This window comes from Strongylocentrotus purpuratus, unplaced genomic scaffold (assembly GCF_000002235.5).
Source record: "Strongylocentrotus purpuratus isolate Spur 01 unplaced genomic scaffold, Spur_5.0 spur5_scaffold_15, whole genome shotgun sequence".
NCBI classification, from domain to species: Eukaryota; Metazoa; Echinodermata; class Echinoidea; order Camarodonta; family Strongylocentrotidae; genus Strongylocentrotus; species Strongylocentrotus purpuratus.
Window position 1 is genome coordinate 29,078,338 of NW_022145600.1, and position 22,201 is coordinate 29,100,538.

At 36.9% G+C, this 22,201-nt stretch overlaps 2 protein-coding genes across 2 annotated transcripts; both read left to right on the forward strand.

Moving 5' to 3' along the window:
- The first annotated feature begins 7,424 nt into the window (after window positions 1-7,424).
- On the forward strand, window positions 7,425-9,598 carry LOC115924173. The gene is made up of 3 exons (XM_030986038.1): window positions 7,425-7,815; window positions 9,362-9,528; window positions 9,572-9,598. The coding sequence occupies exons 1-3, from the start codon at window positions 7,683-7,685 to the stop codon at window positions 9,596-9,598; spliced, it is 327 nt and encodes a 108-aa protein (XP_030841898.1). The 5' UTR covers window positions 7,425-7,682.
- Window positions 9,543-13,830, forward strand: LOC115924215 (NACHT, LRR and PYD domains-containing protein 3-like). The gene is made up of 2 exons (XM_030986126.1): window positions 9,543-11,106; window positions 13,396-13,830. The coding sequence occupies exons 1-2, from the start codon at window positions 9,610-9,612 to the stop codon at window positions 13,597-13,599; spliced, it is 1,701 nt and encodes a 566-aa protein (XP_030841986.1). The 5' UTR covers window positions 9,543-9,609; the 3' UTR covers window positions 13,600-13,830.
- The last annotated feature ends 8,371 nt before the right edge of the window (window positions 13,831-22,201 follow it).

Below are 22,201 nucleotides of genomic sequence, written 5' to 3' on the forward strand. Positions count from 1 at the left end.
GGTGGAGTATCTTATTATGGTAAACACTGATCCGAGACCAGCAGTTGGGGTTCCACAATTCTCATGCAGGGGGAGGGGGGGGGGGCACAAGTCCTAAATCTCTGTACCAAGCAAGCAAGAACAGAAAAGAAAGAAAAAAACGGAAAGCAAGAAAAACAGGATACCAGCCTTGCTCTTTCCTCCTCTTTTTTTTTTTGGGGGGGGGGGGGGGGGGGGAGGGGGGTCTTGCCCCCTGTGCACCATGAATCAGCCAATGATATGGTAACACTCAATCAGAGACCAGTGTTCCTACCAACAGACACAATACACCTCGAATGTAATTTCAAAGAATACTTATCACTGGATTGAATAATTATGATACATAATCCTACAAACGAGGAATACTGAAGGAGTTCAATCGTGACACCAAAAAATGAAAAAATCAGCTATCATTTTTAAGCTTATCTGCCATAGTTTACAGGAGGGATTAGACCGCCCTGCAAGGTTACTGGACAGGTGGTTATCTCATCAACTCAGCTCTCAGTTAACATAAGAAAAAGAGGATCATGGGGGACCAATGGTCACCGATTAGGCATTGTTTGTTATATAGAGGGCGCAAGTAGCTACAAGTAGTGCAGTGGGCCTTTAAGATGAGAAGACTTTATACTCACTAAAGCATCGGTTTCAATAACATGTGGCAGCGTTGTTTGGTTGTCGGCCACGCCCATCGGCATCTAGCTCATTTTGTAACTGTTGAAGTCAACAAAAACAATTTAAAGTTCAACCCCTTGTATACGCGTCTTTTAATAAAGGTCTGCAAACTTGTCCGAAAATGGTATTAACCCCCCTCAAGCATGTCCAGTCCAGAATGCAGGGGACAGGAAGAGATCCTAATGTTTACATGTTTTATTCGTTAAGTTTCTAATTCATCTTCAAAGTTACGACCCAAGAAACTATATGTTGAATGGTGTATTAGAATTTAGTGGAGGAAACCTTTTTATTGACAAAGGAAATGCTTTGTTTTCTTCAATTCAACATGGACGTAAATAATGTGATAGATAATGAAATGCATAATAAATTGCATGTTTTCCATATTCTTCAGCCAGCAACGCATCATGGACATTAGATTGGAGAGATGTGACCCCCAAAAAGGAATCAGATTACTCATAGTGTTCAAAAGTTAGTTTTTCTTTCTCTTTCATGTAGAATGTATATTGCTTTCCATCGACCCCCTCTCTCTCTCTCTCTCTCTCTCTCTCTCTCTCTTTCCTTTACTCTCTCTCTCTCTTTGCCTCTCTGTCTTCTCGCCGTCTCTCCCCCTCTCTCTCTTTGCTTATCTAAATTCTCGACTTTTCTCTTTCTCCGTTTCTCTATCTTCCTCGCCCTCACTACCCCCTCTCACTCACGCCCCTCCCCCATATGTATCTCTCCCTCTTTCTCAATGTCATTCTACCTAACCGCCGTTTTGAGGCATCCCTTTTGGGGTCATGCATCCAACTTGATATTGTTTCGATCGATATTCAAAAATATGTAAAACAAGGGATTAATGCACATTATTAAGCGACTTAAACCTTGCTTGCCTTTGATCTTAAATTAGAGGTACATGTATTTCAATCTGTATATAAAACGTCGAGTAATTAAATTGTGCTTTTCAACTGGTTATAATTATGCTACTGGATGGCAGTGTATGGTAGGGCTTGGGGGTTTACTTGTGCAATATAGGAATTAGGGTTCTACGACAATTCCCCCTGTGGACAATCACCCCCCAGAAAATTACCCCCCCCCCCGAAAAAAAATCAGCTTTTATCAAAACCAACTTAGTTATTATCAGGATGGGGGTAATTTTCCGAGGGGTGGGGGTAATTGTCCTCGGGGGGGGGGGGGTTATTGTCCACGGCCTTCTGCAAATTAATAATATAGTGAATCTAGATTAAGAAATTGAAAAAACATTTGAGAGAAAAAAAACATGCTTCTTTAATTGTTTCATGAATATAACATCATAGTCAATGCGATTAAAGCTGTCTTACAATAGGTCTACACGACACGATACAGTCAGACCGCAGCGTGCGCGATAATGAGGCTATACGCTGATTTTTATTCAGCGTCTCTTTGGTTATCTCGTACATTCACGTGTGCTGAAATTCACGAGATTTTCTGTGAGATTTGTAAGGGTGTACATGCAGCTGCTTTTGTGGTCGATAACTTCTGTCAACATGGCAGCACGCAACGGTAATTACTCTCGAGATTCTCAGCTTCAGTTTGATATGAAACTTGCCATATTTCACAATTTTGAAACGATCCTTTTTCACCACTTTTATTGTCGTTATTTTTGTAACATTTCAACAGCTATTTTGTACCCGAAATTTCGCTTTTGGTTCCTGACTTTGGTACATAATTAATTTGTTTACTTTGAGATTCGTTGGAAAGATGAAAAGTCACTGATCAAAATAATGTCAAAACCTAATTGACGCAAAATCTTGTTCTCTTTATAATCATAGTAATTAAGACCCTAAAAACCCGGAAATTACCAATTTGTTCTTTCTATATGATGGCACGAAATTGTGTGATTTCATACTCGTGCACGCTCGCCGTTTGAGCAATGGCAATGCATAACTGATTAGTAAACTCCAGGGAGCTCCGCCGCGCCACCGACTGGCCGAAAAAATTAAGAAAAATGATTAAAAAAGAAATAATGTAGAAAAATATTATTTAAAAGGCAGGTGACGTAATTGATCCAGGGTCCTAAGGTTGTTGTCATGATTGCTTGCGCGCACGTGCATTACAGGCGCACGCCACAAGGAATGCTTACTCAAATTTGGTATTCAGAATGTTAATAAACCAAAGCGGAACATATGTGACGTAGTTGACGTATTTGGCCAATCAGAACGCTCTATTTTCACATCGGCAAAGTTGACTACTTTTTTTAATTATTCATGAACATTCGCGTGATTTTTCTTGGTTCCTGACTTTGGTACAGCGTAAAATATAATAATTTTGATATCATTGTAAAGAAAAATATTTATGCTTTATGCTGATTATAACATCTTCTTGACGCAAGAATGATTTCTATGTGAAAATCAGCCCTACTCTTTAGATAGATTTATCGTCGAAAAACCCCATTTTCAAGGCGAAATATCTGTTTCCAAAATATATTAAACATGATTGTCATATAAGTATATAGAGAGTGCAACTTCTTATCTTTGAAATAAGACCCATTTCATGAGAAATGAACAATTATAAAGGCAAAAACTGCCGATCGGGAAGACCGTCTGCACTACTCATTACGTATGCAAGACACGTAAATTCTTGCATACGTGCTGAATAAAATAGAGGGTTTTCGCACCGGCTGCGGTCTGACTGGATAAGAAGGCTGTATTTAAACGTCTTTGCTGTCTACACTGTGTACCCCGCGCACGCGTGCTGCACTGTCGCGTAATCTCGCTTCCGAGTTCGATTCAGTGATTGATCTTACTCAATTTTAAGATCCGATCTTTCTTCAGTTGCAGTAGATTTAGAATGAAGTCTATCGACGACGACATGCTGCCTCTGCAAACCTGATCAGACTAAAACAAGGTTAGTCTATTTCAAATAATATCCTCGTAGGTAGGCCAACTGGCTACTGGCACTGCATTCCTTTATTACAAATGAAATGTGAGTTGTATGATGTGGGTGTCCGCACACCAGCAATGCAACGCATATAGTGCCAGGGGTCAATGCTAATGCGTATTGATGGCAATTATCTCATTTTCTACCCCCTATATTACTGGATGTACTGGATGTACTGGATATATTGCAGAGATCTGCAGTCGAGATTCCAGGTCTATCTTTCTTCCAAGGACAAGGTCCATCTTCCTTCTCAAAAAATTGTGATCTCATGAGGCCACGAGGTGTGACAGTGCAATGTATACTGTACACATTGTCATTGCCTCAAGTTTGATGTTATTTTAATTTTTGTCTTCCTTTTTCTACTGTAAATAGTGTAATGTTTCAACAAATTCTTGCACTTAATGTAAAGATCAGATATTTCCCCCCTTTTGTGTAAAAGGTGATTTCGATATTTAATAAGGAATAAGGTATGGCAACACCTCAAGCATTACACTAACTCCAGGGAGCTCCGGCGTCGGAGCTCCAGACTCCAGAGCCCGTTTCTGAAAACGATTCAAACAGCGGGTTGGGTCACATTTTTTCGCAATGTAAGGAGGTAGTAATTACAATTTTGACTTACAATGTTTTTTTACTCCTCTGGGCATCTTTCCAACCACTTGAAATTATAATTCAAGAGGTCTTCGATGGGAAAAGGGTAATTCTTCGTCCTAACCCGACGATTCATTGATGTTGTATCGTCGATTCAACATGGTGAAGAGACAGTATATACGCATGTGAGGTAACAGCGCAGCAAATATGAATATGCACGATATATAGCACCATTCGCTCGAAATTGCTGAATATGCAAGAGGTTGAGGAGGGTTTTGTCTCTTCGATACATGCATAATTGCATGGCCAAGGGCCATATGAGGGTCAAATTTAATTAAGGAAATCTTATGCAATTTTGCAGGTTTAATTCCCCCCCCCCCCCCCCCCCCCCCTCTTGAGCAAAACAAATTTGCATACGCTATGGTACGTTGGTGGTTCGTCTGAAGAAAACAAAATTCTTCCAAGCAGTTCCCCAAAGTTGACAGCCATGGATATACACTGTACTTCCCTATGCCCTACCCTAGCTTTAGCTCTGGCAGCAGGTACCAGCAACATACTTTTAAAGTGATTCTTGGTCTCACCTAGACCAAAATTTTCTGTCTCTTTCGTTTGTTAGCCTGTTATTTGGGTAGGGTCCGCTCCCCTCTTTAGAGACGGAAGCCGACCATAAGGTCTCTTGTGCAAACATTCTGGCCACAAAACTTTGCCCAAAATACTAAATTTTAGCGGATGCATATCCGATGCATTTATACTCAAATATTTATGCTTAGGGGGTAAACTACATTGGTTCCACTTACTAGATTGTTATTTATTTATGTTTATTTATTTGTTTTTTCATTTGTAAAGACTGTTATGCATGACTAGTTTACATAAAAAAATGAATTCTATACATAGAAAGAAATGGATATTATTTTTATTTGACATTTTTTAATATTTATTGAATTCATAAATTGATTTAATTCTTATAAACGCCTGATCTTCAAGACTATGTAAAAACTATTTTTATTTAATTTTTAATCTGTTTCTATTTTTATTATTTGAATTTAAACGACTTAAATTTCTATTTTATTAAATTCTATTATACACGACTGATGTGGAAGACTAGTCAACGCACCCTTTCGGCAAAACGGGGGGGGGGGGGGGCTTTGGTCGAATGGTAGCGTTCTAGTCAACGCGACGCGACGCTACCCACCCTTTCGGCATAAGCCAATACTCTGTGCTCATCCACAGTTTTTCGCCAAGCCTGGTGAAAGACACCCGGGCGCGTTGATTGACAATTACACAAACAAAAAATCACAAAATCATTGTTTTCTGTCCAAAACCTTACGCTATTCTAAGCCTGTTATGAGATATAGTGAATTCAAACTCTCTCAAGGATCTTTTTACCATCTGTTTTATGTAATGTAGATATTTCTGAATATTGTTTTCAGGTATTGTTGCCTTTGTCATCACCATTTTTCAGAGAACTAAACTTCTGTTGAATGAGAAGGACATCTTACACCATGGATGGATTCTGCCTTCTCTATCTGCTCCTGCTTCTCTTGATGAGATCTGGTGATGTAGAAACCAATCCAGGTCCTCACACTGCAGAAAGGTATGCATATACTGGCTTACCTTGATTCATCGGATCATCCGGTCTGGTGGTTGCGTTACACGATCTTTCGTGAAACAAAAGATCATTTAAAGATGAACGTTCAGGATGCAATCTTTTGTAGATTTGCTGTAGGGTTTTCACATAGTGTTAGGCAAATTAGACCAGACCATTTGTAGATGAGAGGGGTTTATTTCACAAATAATAGCCTCCAACATTTTGTAAATAAAAGGGGCATGTTTTCACAAAAGGATGGCTAACTCCACAACCCAACACGACCTGATGACCTGATGACTCAGAGTACAGGTAAGTCAATTACATTGACTACCGTAATTAACGGTGTATAAACCGCACCTTTTTGCCGCCGAAAAAAATTCAAAGTCGGGGGTGCGGTTTATACACGGTACACCAAAAAAAAAAAAAAAAAAAACTAAAACAACACTCGAATTTGTCTGTCATCTTGGTTTGAAATTAATCTTTCTGATAGATATTAATATGTAGTTTATAATAATAATTCCTCCAATATTTCTTCTATTATATGGTGTACCACAAGGTCCTATCCTAGACCCCCTTCTGTTTTTTGAATTTACATTAATGATATTACACATTCAGCTGCACCTCGCAGTTAAATGAAAGGCCTTCCCGCGTGGTTTTTTTAACATGGACCCGGCAAAAAAAGTCGGCAAAAAAATACGGCAAAAATTTTTTTTTTTTTTTTTTTTTAAAGGGCGAAAAGAGGGGTGCGGTTAATACACGAGGGCGGTTTATACAACGTTAATTACGGTATGCTTGATATAGAAAATAATAATGATGATGACGATGATGATAATCATCATCATCATGATTATCATCATCTAATTTAGTAATAATAATAATTTAAACATTATTATATTATTAGGCCAAATAACCAAAATGAAGTGTTTCTCGTCCCCGCTCGCCTCCTTTTTGGCCGCCGCCTCCTTTTTGGCCGCCGCCTCCTTTTAAAAAAACTATTTAGGCCTACTATTCAGAAAAAAAAACGGCCCCCCAAACCCCCCCACAAGCCACACAAATAAAGTTACACACAAAAAGATGCCATTTTGTTTTAAAAGCTTCTAAAGTGATACAAATCATTTGTTTTGTCATACATTGCATCAGTATACTCACAAAGCACAATATCTGACAATAAATAGGCTTGGCCAGCTATAATTAGCATGACAGCCATCTTGGAAAAAATGGCAAAATAGTAAATAGTAAGTAATGCCCTGCCTCCTACTTTTTTTTTAAAGTCGGAAAAGAAACACATTATTTTTGTTATTTGGCCTTATTATTATTATTCTAAAAAGTAGTAGTAATCCTTTTCTTCTTATATTATTTTGTATTACTATCACCATCATTATTATCACCATCATTATTGTATTATACTGCCAGACTCTGCTTTCTTTGGAATGATTATCCTTACCTTGCCCAGAGCCATCTATAAACAGAGTTTGGCCAACCGATTGGAGTTGGACACAATATGGCGACTACTGCTGTGTTGGGCAAGCACAAAACAAAAGAATATGTGCCATGTTGTGACCCAGTGAAACCAAGGTTGCCAAACTGTTTCAAATGTTAATATCACTGTCAATGTATTTTGACATCCGCAGGCTGTTTTATTGCACGCTCGATCATATAATACAAATTGTTAAGTGTCACGTGAAAGCTTCTCGGCCAATAGGGTGCTATTGCTCTCTAACTAATATCCTATCGTTCCCAATTGATTTATTATCCATTTTACAGTACTGTCAGCGAAAAAGAGTTCCTGAAGCTGGCCAAGGCTATCGATCCATCTCACTACCAGGCTGTAGGGATATCTCTAGAGATCCCCTTAGCTGAGCTACATGCAATCCTGATTCAGCAGTTGAATAACTATACCAATGCATTCTTGCACGTATTCATGAAATGGAATGTCAAACAGCAACCTCTACATTCAAACAGACGACAGCTTTTGGCAGATGCGCTTCGAGAGATTGACTTGGGTGGTTTATCGGACAGATTACTCAATGAACCTCTAACTCCCAACAGCACAGGTAAACAGATACTAATTCTTGCTACACCAGAAGACATATAGAAAACTGTGCATAAAACTGAAGTTTTTACCATAGAGATAGTGAGTGCTCTGTTTCTATACATTTGCACAATTTACAGAAGTGTAAAATGTTATCAGGCCCTATGCATGTTTTTATAATTCCCTAATTTAACTTTGTTAATCCTAGATATATTCTGGACACCAATATAGTTCAAGTACTTTTAGTGACACCAGAATTCAATGTTTGCTGTCACTGTCACTTTCTTTGTTCTACAAACAAATTATATTTTTTTGCGTCATCCCATTATGATAACTGTAATTATGCATCCAGCCACCGAACGTGGTGCCGGAGAAAATATGTAATGGATGTCTGTCCATCCGTCCTACTTTTTTGCTATTGCGATATCTCAAAAACACTTGAGGTATGAACTTTAAACTTGTTGAAACACCATAGGCAGATAATCTTGATTAGATTTGGGTGTTAGTGGGTCATAGAAGAAATTACAAGTTTTAGCCTCATGATATGTCAAGAACCATTTGAGGTATGAACTTCACATTTGTGTTATCATACATCACCAAAGGGAGATGGAGTGATTAGATTTTGGGATAAGTTTCAAAGGCCAAGGGCCATGAGGGTCAAATTTAATACATTTTTAAGGTTTCAGCCCCATTATTGCAATGTCTCTAGAACGGTTTGAGCCATGAATTTCAAATTTGGTGTTGGTAGCATAAATATTGAGACAAACAGTTTGGCTCAAATTCACAAAGGAGGTTTGTCAACAAACCTAGGTTTATGTGCGTCATATGACGACGCGTTTCAAACCAAGGTTTGTACAAAACTAAGTTTGAAACGCGTCAAAACACGTCATATGACGCACATAAACCTAGGTTTGTCTGCAAACCTCCTTTGTGAATTCGGGCCTTTACGTTTTGGGTTAAAAAGGTCAAATGTCAGCAAAATGAAGTGATTATCACCATATCAATAATTACTTTATGCTATTGTAGCTGGAAAATTTATTTTAAAAAAAACTACATGTGGTATGCGTCACCATAGGGAGACAAGTGATCCGATGTTGGATTGTCAGGTCAAAGGTCATAGGTTGTAAAGATCAATCAATCAACATGTATATATACCTGTAGGCTTTTTATTTTCATTTTAATATTCAAAGATTGATTCAAACCCTGATCTTTTAACTGAATTTACGCAGAGGCATACTGGAGATGCAATCATATTTGTTTGTTTTTTGTTCTCAAAATAAGATGTGTGATTGTCACGGAACCTCTGCATTGCGGAAATGTCCTAGCAAAAATAATTCCAGTGATATTCATCTACAAGTACATGAACATGTATACACAAATTAGTCAGATTCTAAATCCCCTTAAAATTGAATGAAGTCATATTAATTCAGACAAACATGTAGGACTTTGTGTCTTTGACTACATGCACTTAGTCTTATGTCATACTATTAGCCTCAGGTCTTTAATCATTTCCGATGTATCAAACTATGTTTACGTGTAATCATATGAATATGGATTTGTATTTTTAGGAGTGCCATCAAGACTGCTCGAATCACAGACCAAACCTCCTTCAGCTGAATCTCAGACCAAACCACTTTCTCCTGAACTGGTCGAGCGGTGTGCAAATGACTTCAAGTTCAAGTATAGGTCAACTCTCTGTAAGATCAGATCTGATCCTCTCAATCCTGCCTCCACTGTCCAGTTTAAAGACTTGTATACTAATCTCGTCTTACTAGAAGAATATGGAACAGAGAAGCGAGTGCTAGATTACAATAATATGCTTGATCTGAAAGTCAATGGAGAGTTCCCCAAGCGGATCATGGTTCAGGGAGAGGCAGGTGCTGGGAAAACAACATTTTGTGCTAAGATTGCCTGGGACTGGGTTGAAGGGAGGCATTTCAGTCACTTTGTGTGGGTCTTGATAGTTCCTCTACGTGAATTTAAGCAGCACTCTATTGGCGAGATTGCAAAGTCTTATCTGCCCCAAAACAATCCAGCAACAGTTTCTCAGATTACTGAGTATATCCGGTCAAATCCTGACAAGGTATTCATTGCATTTGATGGGCTAGATGAAGTCAGTTTCAAAATCATGCCTACTGATCAAATGCAGCTTCAGCCATCACAGCCATGTGTTACCTCCTCAGAGGCATGTGGAAGCTCATCTGAGACTGGTGATATTGGACTTGTAGAGATTCTTTGTTCAGATCAACTTGCCTCTTGCCCAGTCTTGGTGACCACTCGCCCATGGAGAGCAGTAGAGATTAGATCAGATGGTGATCTAATGAAGCTCTACACATTCATTCGTGTTGAGGGTTTCAACAGAGAGAATTTGTCAGTTTACATTTACAAATACTTTCCAAAGAATGATGATAAAGCAAATCAGCTTATCCAGTTCACCAGTGAGAATGATGTCATATCTGAAAACATGGCCCACTATCCTATATATGTAGCCATGTTGTGTCTTATGTGGAAAGAACTTGACGAGCAAAAACTAAAGGTAATGAAATCACTGAAATCTTTTTCTCAGATATTCAAAGAGATGATTGCCTTTCTGAAAGAACATTATGCTCAGAAAAAGGTGAAGAAAGTAGGCAGTCCCTCATTTCTTTCCTATTTGAAAAAAATTGATGAGCTCCTTGGACCCATTGCTAAACAGGCCCTCAATGGTCTGCTAGAAAATACCTTGATTTTCGGTGAAGATGATTTCCAAATTTGCCCAGAATCCAAGGAAACTGCCTGTAAGGTCGGGATTTTGTCTCAGGAGGACAGAATTACCACTAGCATTGACATACATAAGAGGGATGCTCATGTGCAATTGCCAGTCTTCTTTCCTCACAAACTGTTTCAGGAGTACATGGCTGGAGTCCATCTTGCTTCCCTGTATGAATCAGATCGTAATGCATTCAACATGCTGATTGAGCAAGTAGTGCTGCCAAGGAAGAATGAGTTTAGGTATCTCCTGTACTTCACTGTGTCACAAAACAAAAGTATTGCAACTTACATTCTGAACTCTATGCTTCAGGGTTTAGACATAGATGTACATGTAGGTAGAGAGTTACCTATCATTGTTGGTTATTATGCCGATGTGAGTAGGCTAGACATAGCTGTAGGTAGAGAGTTATCTTTCATTGTTGATGTAGCCTTTGAGAGTCAGGACCCAGATGTAGCAGTCTTGGTGAAGGACAGGGTTTCATCAAAGGAAATTGCACTGACCATATCCGATGGCATGACAGCACACACTGTAGCTGGTTATGCTTTCATTGGACCACATGTGGTAAGTTTAATCACAGTTTGATGAACAAAATTAGTTCATCCATTTTTGTACAAGTTCTTACTTTAATGTCTTTTGCAGTTTTCTTACAGTACAACAGTATAATTATGGATGGGTGCATCTTGACTAGCACATGTCCTATTCTCTGCATGGCCCCTTATACCAAACAATTTTCTCTTCTCTTTTCTCTACAATCGTATAACGATATGCATGCATTGATGTCCGCATTTCTATTTCTTTGAGCAGATGTAAATACCAGTAACACGTCATAACACACATATGGTTTCCATACACTTTGGCCTATATGGACTTACATGCTTAATACTAATATGTGATGCATGTAGTGCGATACATTATAATGCAGAATATGAAATGGCATCTAAGATGTCCCACTCTGCAGATTCTCAAAATCGGGCTATGGGATGCCCTGAGTTTGCATGGCCACCCAAAACATACTTTCAATATTTAAAGATAAAGAAAAATCGAAAAGGGGAAGAATCACTTTGAAAATTGATGTCATGCATAGCTGATACTTGTTACAGTTGGGCAGAAACCCTGCGTACTCCGAATTGTGAAATGCTTTCAATTTGGATTCAGTCAAAATTTTCTCAGTAAACATATACCGTGTATGGTATCATTTGAAGGGGTACTTCATTGCAGTCATTTTGACCCCATTGTCATCCACGCTAATGTACTACAAGCATGTCATGCATTGTAATGTGATGCATAGCAAATTCAGCAATCTTTGTACAATTACCTTGTGATGATCGACGTCATGAAATTTTACCGAACTTGGCAGGTAGTTGTCAAGTAGGTTGATACATATGTCTGCCAAGTTTAAATAGACCTAGGTATAAAGTTCGCAAATTGAGCACAATATGTTAAAGTTATTTAGGAATTTTCCTGAAAAGTCTGGTTTTTGAGAGCAATTTCTCGCAAAGTAGGTCAGTTAGTTGAAGTTGCATTTTGTAGGGGGTTGAAAAGGGTATATCTTGAAGTATCTAAATATAATAGAGGGTCTTTATTAAGCCAGGCATGATGGAGCTATAGCAAGATAAACACATCCATTTTCAGAACTTTCATATCAAACATGACCATTGATATCCTGAAATTCACTGAGCAGATGCTGTAGAAATTTCATTTAGGACTTGATATGACTTCATGTACAGTAAGTTATGGTAATTTTTCTTTTCATCTGTCAATATTTAAAGAATTTTAGCAACTCTTGAAAGGGTCAATGATTTAGGAATTAAATTTTGAGTATGAAGATGGCATTTTGAAGGGCCATTTGTATCAGTAGAAGATGAAGAGCAACTCGTATACTATCTAGAGTAATTTGTTAAAAGTCTGTAGCATCTAGGATAGTGGAGATAGGTAGGCTGAAAGAAAGGTATAAAGACGGACTCAAAACAGTCAAAATTGTGCATGGACGATCAGTTCAGTGAATACAATGGGATGGTAAAGAATATGCATATGAAATCTGAAAGGAATTGGGAGAGAGAGAAAGGGACCTAATTAGGAATAACAAGCACTGCGTGCAAAATGAATCTGATGCCAGTGGAAGAGGAATTTGAAAAAAAGGATTCAGAACATGCAATTTACAATTACAGTGAAGCTACATGTATGTACTTGCAGGTGCATATAATATATACACAGTGCATCTATACCTTTTAGATGAGCTAAACATTTTGGAAAGGAAACTTCATCGATAGTTTGCACACTGTCATCCCTTCAGAAAAGGTATCTCATGCCCAAATGAAGTCCCAATTCTTGGTTCATAAATTTTTAACAGGGCACAAAGGAATCTGTTTGGTTTTCTTGGCCCTGTGTATAATTGGGGTTACCGGAATCGATATTGCAACTCTTGAGACTAGATTTTTGCTCCGTATCCACTCTTTTAATTTAGTGATCGTATTCCTATTAACATTTATAAATGAGGCACCAGATGGTGTGAACTTAAATAATCTCCTTTGAAACAATACTTTTTAGACTTATACTCTCCTTTTATTTAGTTTAAGGATTCTCTGTTTAGTACATAGTAAACTAAGATGAGATATTCCTAATGACGCAGAAATAGGAATTTGATATGGAATGTCATGGCAATAGTTCTTCAGCCTGTACCCTTATTTATGTCCTTTCCTTTCTTACGCTCTGTAGTTCTAGCAGCTATCTATGGAAATCACTCAAGAAAGTTATACACACGTATGCCTAACATCCAAGTGAACATTTATACTCATTTATTTATTTATTATTGATTTATCCCATCAGTAATCACCTTGTCATTTTATCCAGGTTTCACTCAGGATTGACAGAAGTTGTGGACCTACTATGTCACTTGATGTGGCAGAGATAATATGCTCCATGCCATCCTTGAAGAAAGTTTGTCTACAATATGAATTCTGTGGCCATCAATGTTTTTTTGAAACACTTGCAAGGAAAGGAAAAGAATCAAAGGTGAGCGGTTCATCCACAATTGTGATGTACATGTATGTGTGATATTTTTTATTTATTCCATTAGCATCTCTTCCCTTTCTAATGTACATTTTACTTTTCTTTAAGTCCTTTAAATGTCTCTTATATGCTGGTTCTTTTGACAGAAGAATATATGAATGGTCTTTTCACTAAGTCTGCAGCAGTGTTAATAAAAGCCTTTAAGTGTGAATACTATAACCGTGGAAACCGTGGAAGATCACAAGTTACTCAAAGGGGAAGTCCACCCTGATATTAAGTTGGTTTTAATGAAATCAGACAAATAAGAGAAATAAATTAGTGAAAGTTTGAGCAATATCCGATTAAAGATACAGAAGTTTTGAAATTTTTTATGTTGTCATCAGTGGAAAAATATTTGCAACGCTGTGATGTGTCTTGTGAGCTCCTCTCCTATTTGCTCCGTACTAAAAATTGAGATATTTTTATTTTCCCTCAAGAAAACTTCAATCATACGTGCACCCATAATATAATTATTGCAAATATATTTCAAATATAGATGGAAAAAAATATATTCCGTCATCAATAACAAAGAGAACGAAGGTTTATTATTTTTTTTGATACATCAGATTGTTGCCAATTTATTATTGATTGATCGCAATTTCAAACATTCATAACTTTCTTATTGTAACCGGAATTCGCTCAAACTTTCTCTGACCTGTTCCTCTCATTTTCTGCTTCTATTAAAACCAAATTAATATCAGGATGGATCTACTTCCCCTTTAACTTAAAGTACCACCAGTGACGATTATTTATTGCGTTAAGTGTCTCCTGACTAGTATCAGAAGCATAACTTTAATTTCATTCTAGTTTGTTTATGAGAGGAACTGCTATAATTTAAACATATATTCAAGTCAAATATTAATGTCCTTTTCAGACTCCAGAAATAAGTCTGAATGAGATCAGCATATAGGCACAGAAACTTTTGGGAAAGGAACGTTGAAGGACAGACTTAATTGTCCAATTTTAACGTTCACTTGGGATGTAATGGAATTTGTGATGAGCCAGCTCTTGCCCCCCCCCCCCCCCCTCTCTCTCTCTCTCTCTCTCTCAACTTTTGTCCTACAATACCGTATGTCTTTTGATTCCCTGCATACAGTCTTTCCAAGGAGTTATGTAAAATCCTATAACTCCTTGATCTTTCTCATCTAGCTCTGTTGTTTTCATTATTCCTGGAAAACCACATTGCTGACAAAAGATGGAATAGAAGTGTAAATTGTGTAAATAACATATTTGCACAATCTCTATGCATGATTTAAAAAGACTGTTAATATCTTTTACATGATGGGTTCAGAATTGCTGACTAAATAACGGGCAGGCGGGGGTTATGGGGTTTAAAGTTAAGTTAAGTTTGTGGCTCATGGATGGTGCTCTGCATCGTCATTAGGTCAAACCCCCCCCCCCCCCCCCCCCCCCCCCCTTAGCAAAAAGCTACATCCGCCCTTGGCTGTCTCGATCAAACAAATCTTTTATCAATGACATGTATATTAGTTAATTGTATCCAATGTATAGATTAAAAGAAAATTAATATAATCTCTGTATGCCATTGAAGACAGATTCAATGATATATTGGTATTGAAATTGGTGCCAAGTTTGGGTTGACAAGAATAACAGTTGTTATAATCACAATACCGGTAATCTCTTTGACTTTTCATCCAGATAACTGTGATTAATCATGACAATAAAAGATCCACCTAAATAATGTAATATATATTATTAATTGTTCCCAGATACTTTGTTAACACCAAAAAGGTTTGTACATTATTTGTCCTCCATGCTTTTGTATTTCAGTTGGATATACAGTTCAAAATATAGTTAACACTGACATTGTGTAACATTTTCTTGTAATTATTGTTATATACTGTTTCGACTGAAGCGGTAGGCCACCAGGCCTACACCACTGGTGCCAGCTAGGACTTTGTCATATATGATTTTCTACTTTTTTTGCAAAAATATACACCAGGGTGTTAATAACATTACCTCAGTATACTATCTATTATAGTATAAATGTGACACCTGATAGGTGTTTGAACAACATCGATAAGGATTAGACTCATATGTAATTTCAAATTCCATCACTAATTTATTTTAATTCCATGTAAGTGTTCCTTTAAAACTCATTTGTTGTTTGGAAAAGATGGAAAACCATGCAGTTGAATTCAAATTTCCATACCAGTGTTTTGTTAGCAGTTTTGAGGTGCCCCCCCCCCCCGAATTGTGACTCTGACTTGATTATTGCCTTGCAATACAGGCATGCATATCTTGCTCATGTACTCTGTATGACAAATGTCATGTCCATTGGGGTCAAGGGATTGACCCCTGCCACATTCCTAAAGTCTGAACATGGATTTTACCAGCTAGTAAAATCTATATAAAATACATACAGGTCTATAGTATAAGGGCATCACATGGTTAAGTGACTCATTAATTATGTATAAGTTCTTATTTGTTTCATCTTTGATTAACTGCACCATTTTTCACCAAAAGCCCATATTTTGTGCTTACCGGTATCATCATTTTTGATAACTATCTGCACGACAGTGCAACCAATTTCAGTTCACACCTAAGTTCTTTTCCTTGATCATCAGATAAAGGTATCTCATAGGGAATCACTCTGTTCCACACCTGAGGAATATAGGTTTTTGTTTTCTTTAAAAAACTTCAGAGAAATCCTCGTATCATACAAGTGGGTTTGTCAGGATGGTGCCAAATAAAAAAGGACAGCATTTGGTAACCTGGCATGATATCGTAATAATAATAAAATTAATAAAAACTCTGAAAAAAATAGAGGGACACAAACAAAACATTGATAAAAGAGAGAGGTGAATTAATTTTAAAAGATTTAAGTCATACCAAAATTAAAAAATAGTGGGAAATAACAGTTGAATTTAACTGATCGCTATATAACGCTGAACTCAACAACAACAACAAGGTCTGAACAGCATGTTATGTGCACTACCCACATGCTAGGGAAGCCTCCTTGTATACGATTCTAAGCGTATTTGATGTGACTGTATACATTTGACTGGGGCTATATGACAAATGATTCTCCCTTTATTAGAAGTTGCAGGACCGTTTGCCCTGAATAAGATCAATACTGAAGTCATTGTTTCTCTGTTTTTATTGTGGTTTGTCATATAATCATCAAAAAACTTGTGTTTCAAGGTAAAACTAATACGGACAGATTGGGGACACATTTTAAGCCTTTAATTTATACTTCGAATTCTGCATGAATTTCAGCTAAAGTTTCATATCAAAATGAATTTATGATTTATGTATCTCAAGATTTATCAGGTGTTGAAGAGATAATCAACATCACTATTTGTAATTGGTCAGTTTGGTTTGAATCTGGTTAGGCTGATAGATAAGGGTTAAATCACTAAACAAATGACATCTTTAATTTTTGTCTTGCCTGCGTAGCAAAAAGCGAGACATAGGCGCTGCTTTTCCGGTGACGGCGACAACGACGGCGTCAACATTGAAAACTTAACCTGATGAATTTGGAAACTAAAAGTTCTTATTCAATGAAACTTACACTAAAGGGTTATCAAGCATCCCCAATTATGTGAGTAGAATTTCAGGTCACTAAGTTAAGGTCAAAGGTCATTTCAGGTCAACAGATTTAGACTATGTTGTGGCATCATCATCGAAAACTTAACCTCAGGTTAGGTTTTTGAATTTTTAATATACTTTGGAAATTAAAAGTTCTTATTCAATGAAACTTACACTAAAGAGTTATCAAGTATCCCCAATCATGTGAGTAGAATTTCAGGTCACTAAGTTAAGGTCAAAGGTCAAAGGTCATTTCAGGTCAACAAACTTAGACTCTCTTGTGGCATCAACATCAAGATTTTGAATTTTTAGCATTATTTCAAAAGTGTTTGTTCAAATTCCATGAAACTTGTATATATACACAAGGGTTATCAAGTATCACAAATCTTATGACACAAACTCCAGGTCACAAAGTCAAAGTCAAAGGTCATGTTAGGTCAGTATGTGAGGATTAATAAATAAAAAAATTCCTTCGTATTCCATTAAAGTTATTAATCTTGGTACAAATTATAGTAAATAATTCTTCCAATGACTATTGGTCAATATTCACTTCAAAATGCTGATTATATTCAGAGGATTTCATTGGAGGAGGGGGGGGGGGGGGCTACTAATGGGCCACCCTGCCTATGAATAATGTCCCAACCTCAATTTTTCATCATATTGAATTGCGTAATGCAGGCGAGACCCCCAAGAGCGTTTCCCTTGTTATTATTTTTCAACTTTAGTAGTCCGGCATTTTCCTTTTGTTGGTGGAAACTAGACCCCTTTCTCACACACTTCCTGGACCGATCTACGCTAGACAGGTCTAAGTCAGATCGGTCTTACTGTGAGTGTGAAAGCACAACTGTGCCAGGAAGTGATCAGGAAGCGACCTGTTTGTTTTGTACCCCAAAATAAATAAATTTCTACTTTCTCAGAAGAAAAATATTAACTTATTCCTGTGCCCTTGATTCGTTCTCTTTCTTTCTTTCCTTATATATTTGTTAATGTTTTAATCTTGCTTCGCTATCTCTCTTTCCTTATATATTTTCATATGAATTTCTTTTTTTTTCTCTTTCTTTTATTTTGTTCCCTTATGCATTTCTTTGTTTTTACTGCCTTCATCTTTTCTCTATTACTCCTTATGTATCTATTTTGTTTTTCTCTTTCTTTCCTTATATATTCAAAAATGTTTTTCTCTTGTTTCTCTATCTCTCTTGGTCTATGTATTTCTTTATTTTCCCATGCATTCTCTTTATGTCTTCCCTTACCGGTATGTATATTTTTGTTTTTTTCCTTTTTTTATCTTTTCTCTTTCCTAATATATTTTTTGGTTCAATTTCCCCCTTCTTTCTCCTTCTATCTCCTTCTATTCTTCCTTTTGTAATTCTTTATTTTTCTTTGTTTCATCTTTCGTTTCTATATTTCCTTTTGTATTTAATTGAATTTCTTTTCCTTTGAGCTTCTCTTGTATTATTTCCGTTTTTATAAATAATAATGAGCATGCGATGTATAGTGTTGCTCATGAAGTCTGTGACAATGTCATTTATTCTTGACAGAAAAAATGCATATCTTGTAAAAACTTTCAGAGATCATAAGATGGTGCATATGAATACATATTCCAGTCAGTGGTCGGGTCTTCCGAGCCTCTGCCTTCTCCCAAGAGTCAAAATGAGCTGAAATTAAGATTGTTTTAGTCCTCTTGCTTTGTATTATTACCATAATAAAACTTCCAGACTAAATAAGACCCATGACCTTCATCATAGGCCCATGCAGTATACGAACAGCCTTAAACTAGTATTTTAATGATAAAGACCACAAGATTAAAATAAGACAGTTTATCCAAGATCGAAAATAGACTATTTTAAGAGATTCCGCTGGAGTTTAAGACTTTGGCAAGATTAATACACATGAGCTAATTCAGTTGAAATTTGAGTGTGTCTAATGCTTTGGTCACATTACCCAAAAGTAGCCTGCTCGGCGGCCGAGCGGTGAGTTTTTAACCAATTCTGCCCGGCGGCTGCCCGGCCACCGAGCGGCGGCCGCCCAGGCAACGCTCGTTTTTAGGGCATCGCTCGGTCGCCGCTGAAGTTTTAGCGCGGAGTTAAAATTTGGGCGGCGCCTGCTCACTTTTCACTCGCCGCCCTAAATACGCTCGGTGCCTGGGCGGTCGTCGACCGGGCACCGACCTAATCGCTGGGCGATGCCTAATTCCAGCAGCGACCGAGCAGGCTACTGATCGGTCGGTCGCTGCTCTGATTTGTGACCATAGCTTAAGATTGACATTGATATGACTAATAATCAAAATTCAACGTTTTACAAGTTTGATTGATAGTAAAAATATGTGATATAGTTTTTAAAAGCCATTTTTAATAGAGGCTTGATTTTACCAAACCTCCTGACTTGGGTCTTGTGCATATGAAATCCAGAGTTATGAATACCTTTAATACAGTAATAGCATGTATATATGTTTTTTTTTTCTTTCTTTCTTTCATATGCCCTTTTGTAAAGGCCATTCACTTGGTATATTGGAAAAGTCATGAAACATTGAATAAAAGCAAACTACACATATACTGATTCAGTTGGAATTCAAGTGTGTATAAGATTTACATTGTTTTGACCAACATTCAATATCCAACCTTTTCCAAGTTTGATTGTTAGGGAAAATATGTTATATAGTTTTTTAAGAGCCAAGTTAAATAAAGGCTTGAATTTACCAAACTGATCCATAAGAACAAACCTCCTGACTTAGGGTCTTGTGCACATGAAATCCAGAGTTATGAATACCTTTAATACATTAATAGCAAACGTATATTTAATGGTATTATGAATTTCAGTGTAAGCAGGAGTAGGACTTATCAATGCAAACAGGTTGGAAGCCCTATAAAGAATACATATGGAATTTAAAAAATCCTCTCAATAGAAACTTTAGTGTGTTCTTTTTCTCAATAGACAAGAATTGAATTTGAAAAGAAAATATATTCAATCATTTTTGTTGAGAATGTTATTATGAATACAATTATGTAATTAATAGAATGTGTATGAAATGTAAGAATATAGGCAAAAATTAGTAAATTAAACATATCGTTCCTGTTTTCACGAAGTGACGGTAGTGAGGAAAATCTGCATGCAAATTGTATGCGATTTTCATTCACTATCGTCACTTCGTGAAAATAGGGACGATATGTATGTATAGACGTGATGCTTAAATAAATTATATGCACAAACAATGCAGGTCCAGACTGTCAGGCTTGATGCACTCCTGTCTCCCACACCAGCCTCATCACATCACCTAGCAGAAGCACTGTGTTATATGCCAAACCTGACTGACCTGACACTTGGGAATGTGCTCCGTGAGGAGTTCTCCTCTACATTGAAATCAAAGACATCATCCATACAGGTGTGTGTGTGTGTCCTAATATACATGTCATGGAGGGTCATTGAATGACAGAAACAGCAGTTTTAGTTGTAAAGTGCACATATATATATGATTTGTTTTCTTTCTCCAAACACCCTTTTTTTAAAGGCCACTCACTTGGTATATTGGAACGGTCATGGAACATTGAATTAAAGCAAACTACACATGAACCAATTCAGTTGAAATTCATATGTGAGAAAGATGACATTGTTTTGATCAATGATCAATAATCAATATCTAACCTTTTCCAAGTTTATTGATTGTAAAAAAAATTAATAAAAGCAAGAATTTACCACACTGAACCATAGCAACAAACCTTCTGACTTTAGGGTAGTGTTTACATGAAATCCAGAGTTTTGAATACCTTTAATACATTACTAGCAAATGCATATTTATGGGTATTATTACTTTCAGTGTTTAGCAGTAGGAAATGTCAATGCAAGCAGGTTGGAAGCTCTGTAAATAATTTTTGTTTAAATTACTCTTACTAAATTATTCTCTCCAAAGAAACCTTAAAAAGTAAAAGGGTAATTCACAGAGGTGGAAATGTGGCACTTCTCTCACCTGAAAAGGGGCACTCACAATAGATGGAAAAAGGCACCTATGACAATAGAAAATGGGCACTTATTTATGTAGGAAGAAGGGGCATTTGTTGAAAGAAATAAGGCACCTATATGATTTTAATTGGGCATTTATCATAGGTGAAAAGGGGCATTTATGAGAAGGGGAAGTGGTTCTGATTAGAAAGGAAAAGGAGCACCTGTCAGATTTTAATAGGAGCAATTATCAGAGGTGAGGGGGGGCACTTATCAGAATTTAAAAGGGGCACTTATCAGAATAGAAAATGGATACTTGTTGCAAAGGAAAAAGGGAACTTGTCGAAAGAAAAGGGGCAGGTGTCAAAATAAAAAAGGAGCTCTTATCTGACGTGAAAGGGGCACTTATTAAAAGGAAAATTGGCACTTCTTACAAAAGAAAAGGAACACTTTTTCTATGTAAAAACAGGCATTTTTGGGTACCCCCATGCGTCAGATACCACATGTAATATGAAATTGATGATTGTGATTTGTCTACTGCGCACAACTTCTCTTTCTCTAACTTTTTTTAAACTTCTTTTTTATTCTTATTATTTTCATTTTGTTTATGGGATGTAGCTTTTGAGTGTATATTCCCAAGAAAATAGATTATATGCCAAAATGAAATAGATCCACTTAATTGAAACTTATACTTAGTTAACAAGCAATGTTGCTATTATATGTTACAGGGTTGTTTTCCTCAGATCAGGAAGGGAAACTTCAGGCTCAATGGAGTTGCTCAAGATGACTTGAACTCATTTGTTCACACCCTCGCATGTTTGCAAAGGTCAGTACAGCTTATGTGATTTAAAAAATATTAAAAAAACTCAGAAAACAGCACGTAGACTTTTCATGAAATAGTGCAATATAGAAAAAAGAGCCTCTAATGGAATACTAAGGAAAGCTACAATGCTGATACCCCTGCTGGGAGCATGTTATATTGCGATACTGTGTACCTCTAAAAAAAATGAAGATTTCTTTTCTGATAGAACTAAACATTTAGTAACAGATTTATTGAACAAACTCCCTACTGTAAAGAGGAATCAATAAACTTAAAATGTATTGAATTTTGTGTTTTTATGTCTTT

Excerpts from the sequence above, each read along its gene's own strand:
- LOC115924173 (XM_030986038.1), top strand. The coding sequence starts at position 7,683 with ATGAAATGGAATGTCAAACAGCAACCTCTACATTCAAACAGACGACAG. Across the intron at positions 7,816-9,361 it reads TCTAACTCCCAACAGCACAG|GAGTGCCATCAAGACTGCTC; the intron begins GTAAACAGATAC and ends TTGTATTTTTAG. Across the intron at positions 9,529-9,571 it reads CTCTCAATCCTGCCTCCACT|AATATGGAACAGAGAAGCGA; the intron begins GTCCAGTTTAAA and ends TCTTACTAGAAG.
- LOC115924215 (XM_030986126.1), top strand. The coding sequence starts at position 9,610 with ATGCTTGATCTGAAAGTCAATGGAGAGTTCCCCAAGCGGATCATGGTT. Across the intron at positions 11,107-13,395 it reads CTTTCATTGGACCACATGTG|GTTTCACTCAGGATTGACAG; the intron begins GTAAGTTTAATC and ends CATTTTATCCAG.